The 18,222-nt window shown below is 39.2% G+C and overlaps 1 protein-coding gene across 3 annotated transcripts in view; it reads right to left on the bottom strand.

The window, feature by feature from the left end:
* SAFB (scaffold attachment factor B) overlaps window positions 1-18,222 on the bottom strand; it is a 39,557-nt gene that overhangs the window by 16,182 nt on the left and 5,153 nt on the right. For 2 of the 3 annotated variants that reach the window (XM_037505148.2, XM_037505149.2), the window contains exons 3-5: window positions 4,592-4,656; window positions 4,307-4,513; window positions 2,021-2,083 (exon numbers count right to left, since the gene is read on the bottom strand). In XM_037505148.2, the coding sequence (XP_037361045.1) occupies window positions 2,021-2,083; window positions 4,307-4,513; window positions 4,592-4,656 (335 nt within the window). The remainder of the gene's footprint in view (window positions 1-2,020; window positions 2,084-4,306; window positions 4,514-4,591; window positions 4,657-18,222) is intronic. The other variant, XM_037505150.2, reaches the window with a different exon arrangement.

Below are 18,222 nucleotides of genomic sequence, written 5' to 3'. Positions count from 1 at the left end.
TTTCTTAATGGATATGGAGTTCCTTTCTGAAAATTCCAAAGACTAAGGCAAGACAGGTACTCCCTGCCCACCTGGTCATGTGAGTGGCTCTTCAGGGTTACACACTCCTCTTCCTTAGCAAATCTTCAAGTCAGGGTTTCCACCTGGCCACCTCTAATTCTTAAAACACCCTTCCATACCTCCCCATAAAGCCCAGGCATTCAGACCAGTGCTATGCCTCACTTAGTAGTACTATCTGGTTTTATGACTCCCATCTATCTGCTGTGGCGAGCACATGTCCCTCTGTGGCCTAGTCTTCAGCAATGGTTTCTCCTAAGCTACCATCTTCCCCATAGGCCCATGTGTACTGAGTCTCCAAGCCCTACATACATCCCTCAGTATTCAGTTTAGGGGCTATCTACCTGAGAAAGGCTTGCCCCAATAGTACCAACCACTATCCACTAAAGAAAGGACTTTTCTCTCTATATGTGGTGCTGGCTCCTACCTTTTCCTCTGCACAAGGTATATTATTCTGGAATTCCAGCCAACACTGATGAGCACAGTTCTAGGCATAATTTCAGCACCATACATATACACGTATTATTAGTCCTAGCAGCATCATTCCTTTTCATAGATTAAGAGACTGGCACAGAGTAATTAACAAACTTGCTCAAGCGCACATTATAGAACAAACATTTGAGCAAAAGTGTGACTTGGATGCTGTACAAGAGTCCAGGCCACTTCCCAATGCTATATACATGCACTTCATGTGTGGGTAGGATGGGCTGTGACAAGGAGCATCCTTTCTTCTCATTCTTCTTTGATCTACACCTGACACATCACAAGTGCATAACACGTTCATTTAACAGTCATGAATGGTGTGGAAATTCCACTGGGAGTTGATCTGCCATTCTGAGGAACCCCTAAGTAACAGTTCATTTCCCTAATTGCTTCATTTATTTTCATCAGTCTTTTTTTTTTTTTTCCCATGTAATATACCTCATACTGGAAACTAAGACTCTGAAGCAAAGGACCACTCTAGGTAGAACAACTCTCTCCTTAACATACTCCAGAGAAAAATGAATATATTTCTATTTCTGTCTGGGATAGGTTACATAGGTTATATACTGTCCACTTTAACACAGGAGTCTTTGTCTTAGAAAGGCACTAGAGAAATTTTGGTAAGACCCAACACCTTTCCGAAACAGGAATGTGTGAGTTATGTCATTTTGGAGCTGCAGAGAAATACTGATTCTAAAGGTAAGCCTGGTTTTACCAAGGCTTCATGTGTGGGTAGGATGGGCTGGGGTTCTGGGTCACCAACACTGATAAAATGGAGATCTTGTCTTATAGGTGATTTCTAACTCAGCAACATAGGTGACATTATCAAATAAACAAAAATGCCCCCAACCGGCAGAAGTTGACTGTATTTTTATTTCCTCACAAAACTTTCTATTGAAAATTAGCAAGCCAGGTCAGTTTATTTCAAAAATTTTGTAGGTTGGCATAAAACCTATAAGGAAACTCAAGACCCACATTTATGCATACTATACCTGAAAGTTAGTCCATATCTCTTATGTTCTCATCTAAGATTTAATATTTACAGAGATGGTAATAAAACAGCCAACATGATACAGTCATCAAAAGAAAATCTGTGCATTTTCTTTGAGAAAAAGTTCCCAAGATAGAATGAGAACCCCTGAGAATCTATATCTGAAGTCAGGTTTCTGTCCCCCTCCCTACAAATCCTCATCTGGGCCACTTAATCTCTCTGAAAAAGGGGGAACCCTCCCCCGCAATCCAACAAACAAGATCTGCTCTGCTCACAGCCACTGCGCTCCAATTGGGGCAGTGCAACTCAAGATAAGGCCTTTGCAATAGGCACATTATATCTGGGGAAAGTGGAAAGCAAAACTCTCTGACGATACTGATAAACAAATGTTGAAGACCTTTTAGCTGGGAGTGCCATACAACACCTTAAGTGTTTCCCAGATCTAGTCTAACAAGTGATTCTAAATTATTGAGACATACAACAATTTACCTGTAATATAGTGAAGTCAGATGATGAAGTATCTAAATTGTTTAGAGTTTCTTTGTCCTCTACCTATAACAAAATAGGAGAACATTGTTTATTTCATGAATAAGGTAACTCAATGGTATATGCACACAACAAAAATGAACAGCCATGAAAAATCACTTATGGGGCCTCCCTGGTGATGCAAGGGGTTAAGTCTCAGCACTGTGAAGCTATCAGCAGCCACTGCAGCAAGAGTTCAATCCCTGGCCAGGGAGCTGACCCACATAGTGCAGCAGATCTCTTCTGTCTCACCCACTGCTCCCCTCAGCAGTGTATTTTAGTACATCTGCCTGTTCTGCTCCCCACTCTGTCTCTGGTGACGCCTCTCATGCCCATACACCTTTGGCCTACACCCCAGTTTTTGCATGCATAAAAATAAAATAAATGAAAAAAAAATCACTTATGACAAAAGTGCACTTATGACAGTGCAGGAAGCAAAATGGCATCATAATGTGATTCTCTATTGACTGGAAAAAATAATTTATTTAAATTGGCTGGTGTACAGAGGAACACTGGGAGTGGAGGCCATTCTTCCAGGAACACTGTACACAATCAGGCTATAGAGCAGATTATTTAATTTCCATGGCTACCACTGATTTCCCAAATATGGATGCTGATGCTGGGAACAGTGCCCTTGAAGTGGCTGGCACCTTGTCTGGAATGGCATCCTTGTCTGGAATCTGCCTCCCAGCACCACTGACTTCTGAATTAGGTATGGAGACAGGAGCACATAACTAACAAAGTTCACGTAACCCATAAGCAACCATCCTATGGTGCCAGGCACTGCTCTAAGTCAAGTCAGTAAACTGTCAAAAGACAGAAAGCGAATATTTCAGGCTTTGCAGGCCAGATGGTTTCTGTCACGACTCACCTACTGGTGCCATTGTATCATGTAATCAGTCACAGACAGTTGTCACCAACAGGTATGGCTGTGTCCCAAGAGATCTGATTGGATCAGGTCTACAGTGTGATGATTTCTTTTCTAAGCCTGTGATAAACACTCATCTATTTACTCCTCCCCAAAACATAGTATTTTTCTAAGGCCCGATTCACACAGCAAATTAAGAATCAGGGCTTCCCTGGTGGCACAAGGGGTTAAGATGCAACCTATGAAGCTATCCGCACCCACTGCAGCATGAGTTCAATCCCTGGCCAGGGAGCTACCCACAAGGTGCAACAGACCTCTCCTGATTTGCCCGCTGCTCCCCTCAACAGTGTATTTCAGTCAATCTGCCTGTTCTGTTCCCCACTATCTCTGGTGAATCCTCTCAACCCCCACACCTCTGGTCTACACCCTAGTTCTTATATGCATAAATAAATCTCTAAAAAAATTAAGAATCAGATCATCAAGTCTATGTTTTTACTCTTAAATTATGCTGCTACTACTACATCTAAGTTATTTAACCATTATTCTGAGAAATGGCGGAACTGGATAACTGGCAGAGAACAGGGTTTCCTTTCCTTGGAACTACTTGAGAGACACTCATTCCAAGAGATCTGAGAGGATTACTGTGAAAACTAGATGTCTCCTCCCAAGGACCAACATGTAAGGAGTCCTACAGAGACTCCTCATGACTTGTACTTTTTTCATTGCCTTTTCTATCTGACAATTATCCATCTTCCTAGTAATAAAATAACCCAGTAAATTCACGGCATCGAGGCAGTGTATGAGTTAAACAGAGGGACTCTGGAATTAGCCTGGTTTTAATTCAAATGGTACATGGGCACACAACAGCATCTATATGTCACAGAGTTGCAATAAAGGATTAAAGGACATAATGCCTAATGCCCGAGAGTTTTGCCACAATAATTGCATTACACACTGGATTTGTTTCTAACTTGAAAAAAGCTAAGGGTTAAAAACGTCCAAGTTTATTATTAAGGGTGACTTATTAGGAGTAACAATCAGTTCCTAACAGGAAACGACCAACTTTTTAATCTCCATTTTGGTATTTTCAAGGCCTCTAACCATGATACCACACCAATCTCCTATAATAGGAAGGCTGTGAACAGTGTCCTCAAAAAGTTTAATGGTGAGTTATGCTAAAAGTTAGCATATACTAGACTACTTCATGAAACACCACTTTTCAATAAAGTGTGTTTCCAGATTCATGTGACTTTTACAGATTAGTTATCATCTTATGAACTAGCATTAAAAAAGAACTTAATTCCAAATAGAAAACATCTATTATGGTATGTAAGAAACTGATACATTCCGGGACATTCTGAACACACGGCCGAGTTACCTACAGCATGGTCTTGAAGCTGCTCAGGAAGCTCTCTCATTTCTCCCTCCACCAGCTCTCTACTGTCAGACAGGGACTCTGGAAGGTTATCAGTATCATCATCTTCCACACAGTCTGCAACACTTCCATTATCGATTTCTGCTTCATCCAGCACACTGATATCCATCATGTCGATGTCCTGCAAGTTCTCCAAGCTGGTTTCAACATCTTCCTGTGATAAAACAAAACAAAACCATCACACAATGGCAGCCAATTCCTTTACCCAGCTTATCAACAAAGCTGCACATACCTGTCCGTCTCCAGAATTTTCTTCTAGTCCATTATCTTCTACACCCTCTTCTTCTGGTTTACGCCCTAAAGAAAAGTTGTTTACAGCATTAAGTCAATATATACATTTTTCAGAAACAGTAACGTTCACTTTCGTAGCACCTAAAACATCCATTGCTCTTCTCCATTTAGACATAATGTGCAATCATTCATGGCAGGCCACTGTGGACAAGGCAGCCCCATACTTGCAGAAGAGGTTCTGTTCTAATCAGAAGCCTGGAGAAGCATAAAGAGCTGAAAATGGGCTCTTAGTAAGGGAGGTGGCACACCAGACCAATCTTAATGCCTAGCCCTCTCTTCAAATGGCTTTGGTTAAAGTAGTATATCATATCATACAAATGTGATATTTAGTTAATGGCATGCCACATGTTTTCCCACATATAAAACACAAACAAAAAAGTTAAAAGTCATAATTAAATTTACCACCTAGAATTAGCCCTCCTGTTATCACACAGATAACATAACTATCCTCCCATACATTATTTGATAAGCACACATGTACTGTAAAAATAGCATTGTACTATCATTGTCATTCTGAAATCTCTTCTCTAAGTATGTTGTGACAATCCTTACACATATTTTTTAAAAAGATTTATTTATTTATACAAACACTGGGTACAGTCAGAAGCGTGAGAGGGTGAGAGAATTCACCAGAGCCAGAGCGGGGAGCAGAACAAGCAGAAGGACCGAAGTACATTGCTGAGTGGAGCAGCGGGCACGGCAGGAGAGGTCTGTTGCACCATGTGGGACCCTCGCCAGTGGCCAGGAATTGAACCGGAGCTGCAAAGGCTTCGGGCACCTTCGTAGTCCAGCGCTCAAATGCTGCGCCACAGGGGAGGCCCCATATTTTTAATACCATTATAAGGAGATACCACACCACTTATGATCAATACCTTTATCTTTAAAAATTTTAAATGCTCATAAAGGTAAATAGGCTAACCCAATTCTTTTTGCATACAGGTAATTATCATCTTAGAATATACTTGAAGATTTTTTTAAGAGATTCTTTTATTTATGCATACATAAAGTAGGGTGTAGGCCAGAGGTGGGTGGGTGGGTGGGTGAGAGGATTCACTAGAGATAGAGTGGGGAATAGAACAGGCAGATTGACTGAAATACACTGCTGAGGGGAGCAGTGGGTGAGCCAGGAGAGGTCTGCTGCACCATGTGGGAAGCTCCCCAGCCAGGGATCGAACTCATGCTGCAGTGGCTGCAGAGAGCTTCATAGGTTGCATCTTAACCCCTTGCGCCACCAGGGAGGCCCAAGAGTGTATTTTTTTTAAAGATTTATTTATTTATGCATACAAGAACAGAGGTACAGGGTGAGGGTACGTATGTGTATGTGTGCTTGTGTATTTAAGAGAAAGGGGATTCACCAGAGACAGAGGGGGGAGCAGAACAGGCGGATCTACTGAAACACACTGCTGAGGGGAATAGCAGGCGAGACAGGAGAGGTCTGCTGTGCCACGTGGGTTGGCTCCCTGCCTGGGGACATGGGATCAAACTCATGCTGCAGTGGCTGATGATAACTTGATAGCACTGAGATTTTAATCCCTGAGTCACCAGACAGGCCCCTGAAGAGTAAATATTTTTAAAGTTTGTATTAAAAAGAGGCTTATGTATCATCAAGACATTCTAAGTTTGTTCAATTCAAAATTCAACAGTGAACAGAAGCACCAACCTTTCTAAATATCAAAATCACCTATTTTTTTTTTAACTTGTGTCCATGTGTGCTAATCAAAAAAGGAATACCCATTTTAACCTGAACTTATCTAATTACTAAGGTTGCATGTTAAGCCATTTGCCTGTAAAAATTTCTCATTTATGACTTCTCACCATTTAAAAACTTTTGTTGCTTTTCTGTTTTATATTTACCTGCCACATGTACAATTTAATTTTCTCCTGGTTCTTCACTAGTCTATTAATTTTGCTTATGGGTAAATTTCACTTTCATGCAGTCAAAGCTATTAATTTTATATACAGATGGTTTTTAAAAAAAATAAATTTATATAGTTGTTCATTTTTATACAATGTTTGATTTCTCACCTTAAGTGTAATCTACATAAAATTCCCACCATCAAGTCTCCCGTGAACTGTCATCACAGTCTGTGCTCTTTCCTCCTGTTTTGCTCCCTCTCCCTTCTCCTTCCCTGCTGTATGTGTCAGACTTATAGTTTGTCTGCCAGTTGTCTTTGTGTTTCTCTTGACCCCTTCTTTGGTTTCTCTATATTCCTCCTATAAGCAAAACCATCCGACATATTTCTTTTTCCTGATGACTTATTTCACTGAGCATGATCCCTTCCAGCTCCATCCATGTTGCTGCAAATGGCATGAGTTTATCTTTTTTTGATTGCTGAATAGTATTCCATTCTGCATATATATACCACATCTTCTTGATTCAGTCATCTATTTTTGGGCATTTGGGTTGTTTCCACATCTTGGCTATTGTAAATAGTGCTGCGATAAACACCGGAGCGCAGGTTTCCTTCTGCATTAATGTTTTTTGTCCTTTGGGTAAATTCCTAGGAATGGAATTGTTGGGTCACATGGTAGCTACATTTTTAGTAGTTTGAGGGTCCTCCACACAGCTTTCCAAAGTGATTGGACCAGTTTGCATTCCCACCAGCAGTGTAAGAGGGCTCCTTTTTCTCTGCACCCTTGCCAGTATTTGTTGCTTCCAGTTGTTTTTTTTTAATATAGGCCTTTCTCACTGGTGTGAGGTGGTATCTCATTGTCGTTTTGATTTTCATTTCCCTGATTAAGTGATACTGAGCATTTTTCCATATATCTGTTGCCCATTTTCTGACTGGCTTGTGTGCTTTGTTTTTGTTGAGTCCTGTGAGCTACTGGTAGATCTTTTAAATTCAGTCCCTTATCACTTGTATGGAGTGCAAATATTTTCTCTCTACCCGTAGGGAGTCTTTGTTTTGGTTATTGTCTCTCTTGCTGTATAGAAGCTTTTTAGTTTGATGTCGCCCCAGCTGTTTATCTTTTCCTTCTCTTTGTTTCCGGAGATGAGTCCTCAAAGATGTTTCTGAGTTGTATGTCATGGAGTGTTTCGCTTACGTTTTCTTCTATATATTTTATGTTACATTTTCAGGTCTTATATTCAAGTCTTTTTATCCACTTTGAGTTGGTTTCTCTCTATGGTGTAAGGTAGTCATACAGTTTCATTCTTTTTCATGTGGCAGTCCAGTTTTCCCAGCACTATTTATTGAATAGACCATCCTTGTTCCATTGCATATTCTTTGCTCCTTTGTCATAGATTACTGGTCTGTATATGTGTGGCTTTATTTCTGGGATTTCAATATGGTTCCATTGGTCTGTGTGTCTGTTTTTGTTCCAGTACCATATTGTTTTAAATATAATGGGTTTGTAGTATAGTTTGAAGTCTGGGCGTGAGATACCTCCATTCTCATCATTTTCAGTCAGGAGAGCTTTGGCTATTCGAGGATTTTGTGACTTCACGTGAATATCAGCACTATTCATTCTATCTCTTTGAAGAATGCCATTGAGATTTTTATCAGAATTGCATTGCATCTGTAAATTGGTTTCAGTAGGATGCCTTTTTTTTTTTAAAGATTTATTTATTTATTTATACAAGAACTGGGGTACAGGCCAGATGTGCGGGAGGGTGAGAGGATTCACCAGAGATAGAGTGGGGAACAGAACAGGCAGACTGACAAAATACACTGCTGAGGGGAGCAGCGGGCGAGACAGGAGAGGTCTGCTGTGCCATGTGAGACCCTTGTCGGCCGGCCGGGATCGAACCAGCACTGCAGAGGCTGCAGACAGCTTCACGGTGCGGGGCTCAACTGCCTGCGCCACCAGGGGAGGCCCAGGATGGCCATTTTGACGTGAATTCTTCCAACCCACAATATGTATAGGTGATTTTTTACCCTTATGTTTAGAGGCTCTTCTCCACACTAAAACTGACATATTCACCTATATTTAGTTCTTTTTCAGTTTTAATATTTGAATTTTCAGTTTTAGGCTAAGTGGGACGATTTTAGAAATGATTATCTAATCTGGATTTTCCAGGACCACTTGCTATTCTTTTCCTTACCCCCTCCCTTATTAATTTGAAGCCTTGATATCAGTATTCTAATATATGCTTGGGACTACTTAACATTTCTAGTCTCTTCCACTGATCTGTTATTTTTTTTTAAGATTTATTGATTTATTTATACAACCACAGGTCACAGTCAGAAGCGCAGGAGGGTGAGAGAATCCCCCAGAGCCAGAGCGGGGAGCAGAACAGACAGACTGACGAAGTACACTGCTGAGGGGAGCAGCGAGTGCGGCAGGAGAGGTCTGCGCGCCATGTGGGACCCTCGCCAGTGGCCGGGGATCGAACCGGTGCTGCAGAGGCTGCAGGCAGCTTCGCAGTCCAGCGCTCAATCGCTGCGCTGCCCTGATCTGTTATTCTTCTTCCAATTTTAATTAGTAACATTATAAAATGTAAAGTGCTGAGAGTAACAAAGAAAATGAAACAACTGAATTGCACAAATGACTTAAATGCAAGGGTTCTTTCAAGATTATAGTAATGAAAAAAATTAAGATGCTAGATACTTTTTTAGGTTTGCATTTCAATGTGCAAAAATGAAGATAACATTCGATCTTGAGAACAGACTTGTTAAAATGAGAAATTTTTTGAAGCAGTATAGTTTCACTGTCTTAGTGATTATTTTAAGAGATAACTAACCACTCCTAAGATAGAAGACTATGTCTCCCTCCATGTATCCATTCATCCCATATTCTGTCCAAAACTCTGGTTAATTAGCTATTGGTATTTTCTACTATTCTTGTTTTTCATTTCTTAAGTATCTATCATCTAGTATAGATAACCTGCATATTTAAATAAACAAACTAAAGCCCTGATATCCTCCCCTTGTCATTAGCTCAATTTCTCTTTCTATACTTTTGTGTGACTGTCTGGTAAGGCTAGTCTCTCTTAATAGCTCTTTTCAATATTTTCCTAAGTATCCACCCCACCAACCCCAAATCACCAGCTCTTATTTACCTTTTGACTCTCTCTTTCTCCCACCTCCTCCCTCTTCCCCTTAGGCTCAGAAAGCTCATTTATTAGTGTTCAACAATTGTGTTTAAGTATTTAGGTTTGTCAAACCATCCACTATGTAAAAGTCCAATATTTGTCTTTGTCAGATTTGCCTTATTACAGATAATTTCCTCAAACTCTTCATTTTGCTGTAAATGACAATTTAGGCTTTCCTTATGACTGACTAGTATTTCAATGTATGGATATGCCAAATCTTCTTGATCCAGTCGTATCAGTGGGAATTGAGATTGCTTCCATGTCCTAGCTATAATAAACAACTTGCAATAAACATTGTATTGTTGAGCACATAATTCTTTGATGGCTTCATATTCTTTGGCTAGATGTCCAAAAGTGGGATTACTGTATCATACAGTATTTTAAAATTTTTAATTTTTAAAAATTCAGATTACTTTTCAAAATGTTTGTACAGTTCACATTCCAACCAACACCATAATAGGGTCTCCAAAGCCTCTCCAGCACTTGTTAGGGGACCGTTTAATATGTGCCAGTCGCATGAGTGTGAGATGTTATCTCACTGGGGTTTTCAGCAGCATCTCCCTTATTAAGGTACCAAACATATGTCCGTGTTTCTGCTGCCTTCCAGTTATCTTTTTTGGTGAACTGCCTGTTCACCAAATACGCTGCCATTAATTGGGCTGTATTTTTTATTAAGTTATATACGTTTCTGGGTGTATCTTAGCTAATAGCCCCTTTGACAATTGTATGTGTATTTATTATGCGAATATTTTCTCCCTTTCAATAGGATGTCTTTTTAATTTAGTCTTTCACTCTCTGTGTAAAAGTTTTTTAACTTGAGGTAATTGTTCCAATTGTTTAGTTTTGCTTTTCTTTCTCTTGCCATGGTCTCCATAGGTCTTATATCTAAGCCTCCAATCCATTTTGAGTTTATTTTTGTGTATGGCACTAAGAGAATGATCCAACTTCATCCTTCCACCATGTGACTGTCCAGTTTTCCCAGTACCACTTGCTTATCAAATTCTTCTTTCTACACTGTATGGCCATGGCTCCTGTCATGAATTAGCTATTTTTATTCCAATACCACAGTTTTAATTTCTATAGCTGTAACAGTATAAAGTCAGGTGGCATGACGTTCCATTTCTCTCTCTTCTAAATATTGATTTTACTATGGTTCCACATAAATTTTAATACTTTCTGTTCAGCTTCTTTGAAGAATGGGAACTGCAGTAAACTTATATAGTGCTTCCAGCAAAATCATCCTTTTGTCTGTTGATTTTTCCCTATCCATGACCATGTCTTTTCATCTTATGTCATGATCACTATCCTCTAATAAAGTTTTATAGGTTTTTATTGTTTATGTGCTTCACTTCCTTGGTTAAGTTAATCCCTAGGTTTATGATTCTTTTCTAAGTGGTTGTGAAAGGATTTTAATTTCTTCTTCATTTGTGTATAAAAGTGCAGATTTTTACAGCTGATTTTGTAACTTGCCAATGTGCTGTATTTACTGTTTCTAATTGCTTTTTAGGTGGAGGTTTTCTAAAAATGATCTTTATTATGTGTAGTATCATATCACTGCAAATAACGATAATTTCACTTTTTTCAACACAGATTTCCTAGGCTGGAAATCTTTTTGAGTATTTTAAATATCTCCTGCCATTTCCTTCTTGCCTGTAGGGTTTCCACAAAGTCCAGTCTAATAGGTTGTTCCCTTATTGAATATGCTGCTTTCTCTTGATGCTTTTAATAGTCTGTCCTTATCAGTAGCTTTCAACTCTCAACAGCTTAATTATAATTTATCTTGGGGCATGTCAGTCTGATATTTTGTTTGGAACTCTTTGGGCCTCTTGGATCAGAACATACAGTTAATGTTCCAGATTGAGATGGTTCTCAGCAATTATTTCTTTACAATTTCTATGTGTTTCTTTCTCCTCTTCTTCAGGACTGTAATGATACAGATATTACTTCTCCTTGGGTTATTCCCAAAAACCTCTTAAGCTGTTTTTATTCTACTTTTCTTTGTGTGTCTGTTTTCTACCACTGTGCTTTTCCTGCTAAGTCTTTGCTTTTCTTTTTTCATTATTTATTTTTATACAAGAGCTGGGGGAGGGTGAGAGGACCCACCAGAGAGACAGAGCGGGGAGTAGAACAGACAGATGGACTGAAAACACTGCTGAGGGGAGCACTGGGCGAGACGGGAGAAATCTGCTGCACCATGTGGGTATCTCCCCAGCCAGCCGGGAATGGAACCCCCATTGCAGAGGCTGTGGACAGCTCAACCCGCTACGCCACCAGGAGGCCCTGTTTCATTTATATTTTTTAAAAGATTTATTTATTTATGCATACAGGAACTGGTGTATAGGCCAGAGGTATGGAGGGTGAGAGGATTCACCAGAGACAGAGTGGGGAACAGAACAGGCGACTGGCTGAAAAACACTGCTGAAGGGAGCAGTAGGCGAGACAGGAAAGGTCTGCTGCGCCATGTGGGTAGCTACCTGGCCGGGGATAGAAATCATGCTGCAGAGGCTGCGGATAACTTCATAGTGTTGTGCTTAACCCATTGCCCCACCAGGGCAATTATAAGAATCTCATATTTTTCTGACCTTTATGATATTCCTGCTTTTCATTATTCTTTGCTTTTCTTTATTTGGTAAGCATGGTTACAACTGGTATCTTAAACTCCTCATCAGACATATTCCAAAGTTCTGCTGGTTGAGACTTCTCTAGGTAATACCCCCTTCCCCCCGGTCATTTCTGACATGTTCTTCTGTTGCTCTGCTTTTAGTTTTTAAAATTTTATTTATTTTTGTGTAGGTCAGAGGTATGAGGGAGTGTGAGGGTTCACCCTAGACAGAGTGGGGAGAACAGGCAGATTTACTAAAATACTCTGTTAAGAGGAAAAGCAGGTGAAACAGGAGAGGTCTGCTGCGCCATACATGGGTTAATCCTTGGCTGGGGATCAAACCCAGGCCACAGCTGTGACAGCATGGATAGCACTGAGATTTAATCCCCACGCCAACAGAGAGGCCCTCAAGATAACTTTTTAAGGCTATTAAGAATTGTTTCAAGCAATACAAAGGAACCAGACATTAATGTCTATATTTAATGATTTCTTGTAAGTTTCTAAAAAAAAGTAGCTTTCAGGGGGAAAAAAAAAAAAAAAAAAAAAAAAGCAAAGACAAGCCCTAAGTTTGATCACTCATATCACAATTGAGGATTTTTAGAAAAATCTCTCGTAGGCCTAAGACTTTCCTTATAACCTACATATAACCTATATTACTTAATTTGTACATATTCTCATTTCATTCATGTTTCTAGGCCTAATCTTACTTAAGATAGAAGTAAGTATGTCATATGCTTTGGTGGCTGGCTGGGAACTCATTACCATTTTATAGTATACTATAGCAAAGTACGAAAGTTTCAAATGTTTGGACTCAAACTGGTGGTTTCTGTAAATGGGCCAGGACAATGCACCAGGAGCATCCCCCCAGATTTAGTCTATTTGATAAAACTGCTCCTTGTTTTTCTAGAATTCTAGTTACTAGGATAACTTAGGTAGGTTGCCACAAACTTGCCATCCTTTACACTATATCTCTCCGTTTTACAAGAAAGGCAGTTGTTCCATCAAGCAGAATCAGTGTTTTCCATTTTCATGACCAACTTATCTCCTGAGCAATGGCACAGCACACTGCTGCCCAGATCCCTCCCAGGAGAGAATTCTCCAGCGTAAGAAACAACCAGAAATGTCAAGATTATCCTAAGAATGTTGATCTTCAATATAGAAAGCACACCAACCAGCTGGTATACTTATAAGCAACTATTCCTTTTTTTTTTTTCTTAAAGATTTATTGATGCATACAAGAACTGAGGTACAGGCCAGAGGTGTGGGGGAATGAGAGGATTCATCGGAGATAGAGTGGGGAACAGAACAGGCAGATTGACTGAAATACACTGCTGAGGGGAGCAGTGGGTGAGACAGGAGAGGTCTGCTGTGCCATGTGGGTAGCTCCCTGGCCAGCTGGGGATCAAGCTTGTGCTACAGAGGCAGCGGATAGGGTGACAGTGCTGTGTTTAACCCCTTGTGCCACCAGGGTGGCCCAACAACTATTCCTTTCCAAAGATGGAAAGCAATGTGTTTAAACCAATCCAAAATTAATGTGGATAGAAAATATCACTCTGGAAAAAACTGTTGGCACCAACTATCTTTAGTAACAAGGTAAAGGGTGCCCTTCAAATCCTTGCAACATGGTGTAAGCATGATCCTTGTTCTTGCCTCCACATTACAGCCATCTCCCTGCTCTTGGCCCATGAACAGTTCCCAGACCCCAAGTCTGGGATCCTGTCGCCTCTTCCTCTGTTAACATCTGAGTCAGCGATTATGTCCAACTCACTTGTTAGATCACCTCCCTCATAGATCCTGCTACAATGGGACAGTTGCATCAGAAGGGCCATTATTTATTTGATTACATTTGTGCAATTATACAGATGATTCCATTAAAAGATTCACTCATTTCATTACACTACTATAAGAGTCACCCAAGAGATAACCATTGCTAACAGTTTGGTAGCCCTTCAAGACACTTTCTGTGGCATTTACATAAATATATATATTAAGGACTGCAATAAATTGTTATATAAATGATAACAAACTGTTACTTTCTGTAACTTGCTCTTGGTATTAAAGGCTTGCAATATTTATATATATATATAAAGTCATCTCCATCTTTCAAACTCTTGTGTGTTCCCTAGCTTAGCTACCTCCTAAAATGACCTGATCAACTTACTATCAATACCCATTTTCTCATACTCGTGCCAAATGACAGATATTAAAATTTGTGTATATTTCCACCTGTGTGATAGGGAAATAGATATCTCAGTTCTATATGTAACCCTTCAATTACCAGCAAGAGAATCTTTTCTAACACATAGGCCATGTTTTTTTCTTATGCTGTGAATTGGTGATTTGTCATTTCTGCTTGACTGAAATATTCGTCTACTTTCCTTATTGACTTTGATGAGTACTTAATACTCTCTGGATACACACGCATGCACGCCCCACCCCCCCATCCCGGCCCCAGTTTGTTGTGTGTCTTAATTATTTATAGTGTCTTGCAAGGAGGCTTAAAATTTTTATGCTGTCAAAAATATTTTTTTTTAATTTAATTTTCTTAGTTTTAATTTCATTTCAGGTCTTCCTTACCAGTTACTAAAGCACTACCCTAGCTGGAATTTCTATTTGCATGGAAGGAGGTAGGAAAAAAACTTTTTCTTACCACTAGTTAGACAGTTTTACTGTCTAACTAAAATCCTTAGTGCTACCTTTACAATGAACAAATTCTCCTTTACTGTTTCCAATAATATTCTACCATAAAATAAAAGCAAATTTACATTACTGTTTTTTAAGCATTTCTTTTTAGGTTACTTCAGGGGAATCAACAACTTTCTGATATGTCATAATATCTAGGAAAACTTTCTCAAAACTAGTCACGCCATAAAGTCTTGAATTTCTTTTTATTTATTTATTTTTAAGATTTACTTATTTATGCATAGAAGAACTGGGTTGCACGTCAGAGGTGTGTGTGTGTGTGGGGTGGTGGTGGTGGTGAGAGAATTCACCAGACAGAGTGGGGAGCAGAAGAGGAGAGACAGGAGAGGTCTGTTGTGCCATATGTGGATTAGTTCCCTGGCCAGGGATGGAACTAAGGCCTCAGGGGATCATAGCGTGATAGAGCTGAGACTTAACCCCTATGCCACCAGGGAAGCCCTTGAACTTTCTCTTTAAATCTATTTACTATTTAAAAACACTATACACACACATACATACATACTCATGCATATATTTATATATTTTCTCTGTGTTTTTATATATTTATACATCCATCTGGCAACATTAAGAATTGATTTGCAAATAGAATAATTGTGACCTCAAAAATCCAAGCTATCAAGCGATAAACAATGGTAAGTGCTAGCAAGTTTGGCAGCTGCACTTCATTTAGCCATGGCTAAAAAAAAAAACAAACCTCAAATTGTCTCTGACTTATTTCCGATAGCTTTAAGACTACCAACAGACCATACAAATCCATCACTGGCCTAGAAGCTGACATCCCAGTAGCAAACAGTACCACACTACACAATAAGGAACATGGGTACCTGGAAGAAATGGCTGAATCCAGGGGTGGAGCAGGAAAAACCCAAGAGACTAGAATATCTTCTTATGCCAAAAAGTAAGTAAATGCTGGAAGAGTGACGTGTGATGTCAAAAAGACATAGGGGCAAGCTATAAGGGGCCCTTCTGAACATCAAGATGATAATCACCAATGTTTATGACTTACTGAACAAAGTAACACTCTCTAAGTTCACACTGTAAAGTGAGGGACAAGGGCAAGCTGTCTCTTATGGTAGAAGGAATAGTAAGTTTAGAAAATTGCCATTAGGTAAGATGCAGTAGGGGCCTCCCCTGGTGGCGCAGCGGTTAAGCGCTGGGCTGCGAGGCTGCCTGCAGCTTCTGCAGCGCCAGTTTGATCCCTGGCCACCGGCAAGGGTCCCACCAAAAAAGAAAAAAAAAAAAAAAGAAAAGCAGTGGATGCTGAAACTAGTGGTAGGAAAATTGGATATTTACATGTCTCAGGGTATCTTCCTCAAAGATACAATTACAATGGGTAAGAAAGTAACTTTCCAGGGGAGAAACTGGACAGTTATCACTTGAAGTCACTTATTCAAACTGATAGCACCTGATCCTGGAGAGACGACACAGAAGATTAACATCTTTTGATGTTAGGTATTTGCGATAAAAATGTGTAATTTAAATCTAGTTATGGAAAAAAAAAAAGCCAAATTGAAAAATGGGCTTCAGAACAAGTTGTATGTACTCTTCACAAATGGGAATCACAAGTCTTAGGAAGCGTTCCAGATCACAGGAAATGAAAGAGATGTGATAACTGGATGTAATGCTTGACAATGATTTTTCTCTCTGAGCTATGAAGAACATTATTGGGACAAACAACAACGTCAATAAATGTTGATTTCTTGATTTTGATGACTAAGGTTATGTAATGTCCTTGCTGTAGGCAATACTATATGTAATATGTAGGGCAAAGGGACACATGCCTGTACTTTATTCTCAAATAGTTCAGGAAAAGAACATATGCATGTACATGTGTGTGTGTTTGTATAAAGAGAACACAAGTGTAGTAAGATGCTTACATTTTGGGACTCTGGGTGAGGGATATATGGAAATTCCTTGTACTGTTATTACACCTTTTCTCTAAGGATGAAATTATATAAATATCACCCAGCAGTACAGAAGTATAACATGCTGACTTTACCTTTCTACTCAAATTTATTTTGCTGGTAATTTTTTGAAAATTCTGCTAAACAAATTATTGGTGTAAAACTATACTGGAGGAGTGTTAGGATTACCTGAGATAAGTTTTCTGGGATTCTGATGAAAATAACAAATATACTGATTTGAAACCATTTTGAGTTTGTTCAACAAATGGGCCAGAAGACCTCTATTTTCAGTTAAAATCTTGATAAAATCAAATAAGGCTGGCTGTTGAACATAATTTAGCAGAACTTAAGATATTTGCCCTATGAAATATCACAATGTACCCCAAGATGGAACTGATTATACTGAACAAAATAAATCAGACACAGAAGAGTTTGTACTGAATGGTTCTATTTTACATGAAGTTCCAGAACAGGCAAAATTAACCTAACAGTGAAAGTAATCACAACATTTTTCGGTTTTGTTTTGGGAGTAAGGAGAAGGTGTGACTGAGAAAGGGCACAAGGAGCTTTTCTGAAAGAAATGTTTCATAGTTTGATTCCTATCTACCCTATATTTTACACAAAATGAAATAGTCAAATATAAAAGTAAAACTGTAGTCTTACACTACAATGTAGAACATTTTTATACTTTTAAAGCAAAAGAGGCTTTTTTAAACCACATAAAATACAGTAACCACACACAACAGTTTGACTGAACTGCCTGCATTAAGTATTAAAACTTTAATGACCAAAACAATGACAGACTGAGAAAAAAACAACTGTGACACTTTATATGAGAACTCTCAAAAGTCAGTAAGACAAGCAACCCAATAGATAAATGAGCAGAGGGCAAGAAAAGGCAATTTAGAAATTATAAAATGGGACAATTAATCAGGAGCTGTCTAATCTGTGAAGAAATGCTGATGAAAACTACCTGTGTAGGAACACTGAAAAACACAATGAAATGTTTTTCCTCTATACTACAGGCAACATTTAAAAGAGTCAACATTAAGTAGAGTGAGGAAATGGTAACTCCCACCATTGGTAAAAATAATAACCAGTACAGATGATTGGCTAACTATTTTTGTTAGTGCCCATTTTAAAACTCTTCAACTACACAGGTATTTCTGGCTCATGGTAGCACTGAAAGTCAGAAATGCACAGTGAAAACTGTAAAAAAACAAAAACATCAACAGGCTAGTAATGATAAGACTGTGGTATAGGCATATGAAGGATGACTATTAAGCTGTCAAAAAAGAATGAAGTCTATTTATTTTGTTTATAGCACC

The sequence above is a fragment of the Talpa occidentalis genome, unplaced genomic scaffold (assembly GCF_014898055.3).
Source record: "Talpa occidentalis isolate TD23 unplaced genomic scaffold, MPIMG_talOcc4v2.1 talOcc4.12, whole genome shotgun sequence".
Lineage (NCBI taxonomy): Eukaryota > Metazoa > Chordata > Mammalia > Eulipotyphla > Talpidae > Talpa > Talpa occidentalis.
The sequence above is the reverse complement of the archived record's forward strand: the minus strand, read 5'-3'. Positions and strand labels throughout refer to the sequence as shown.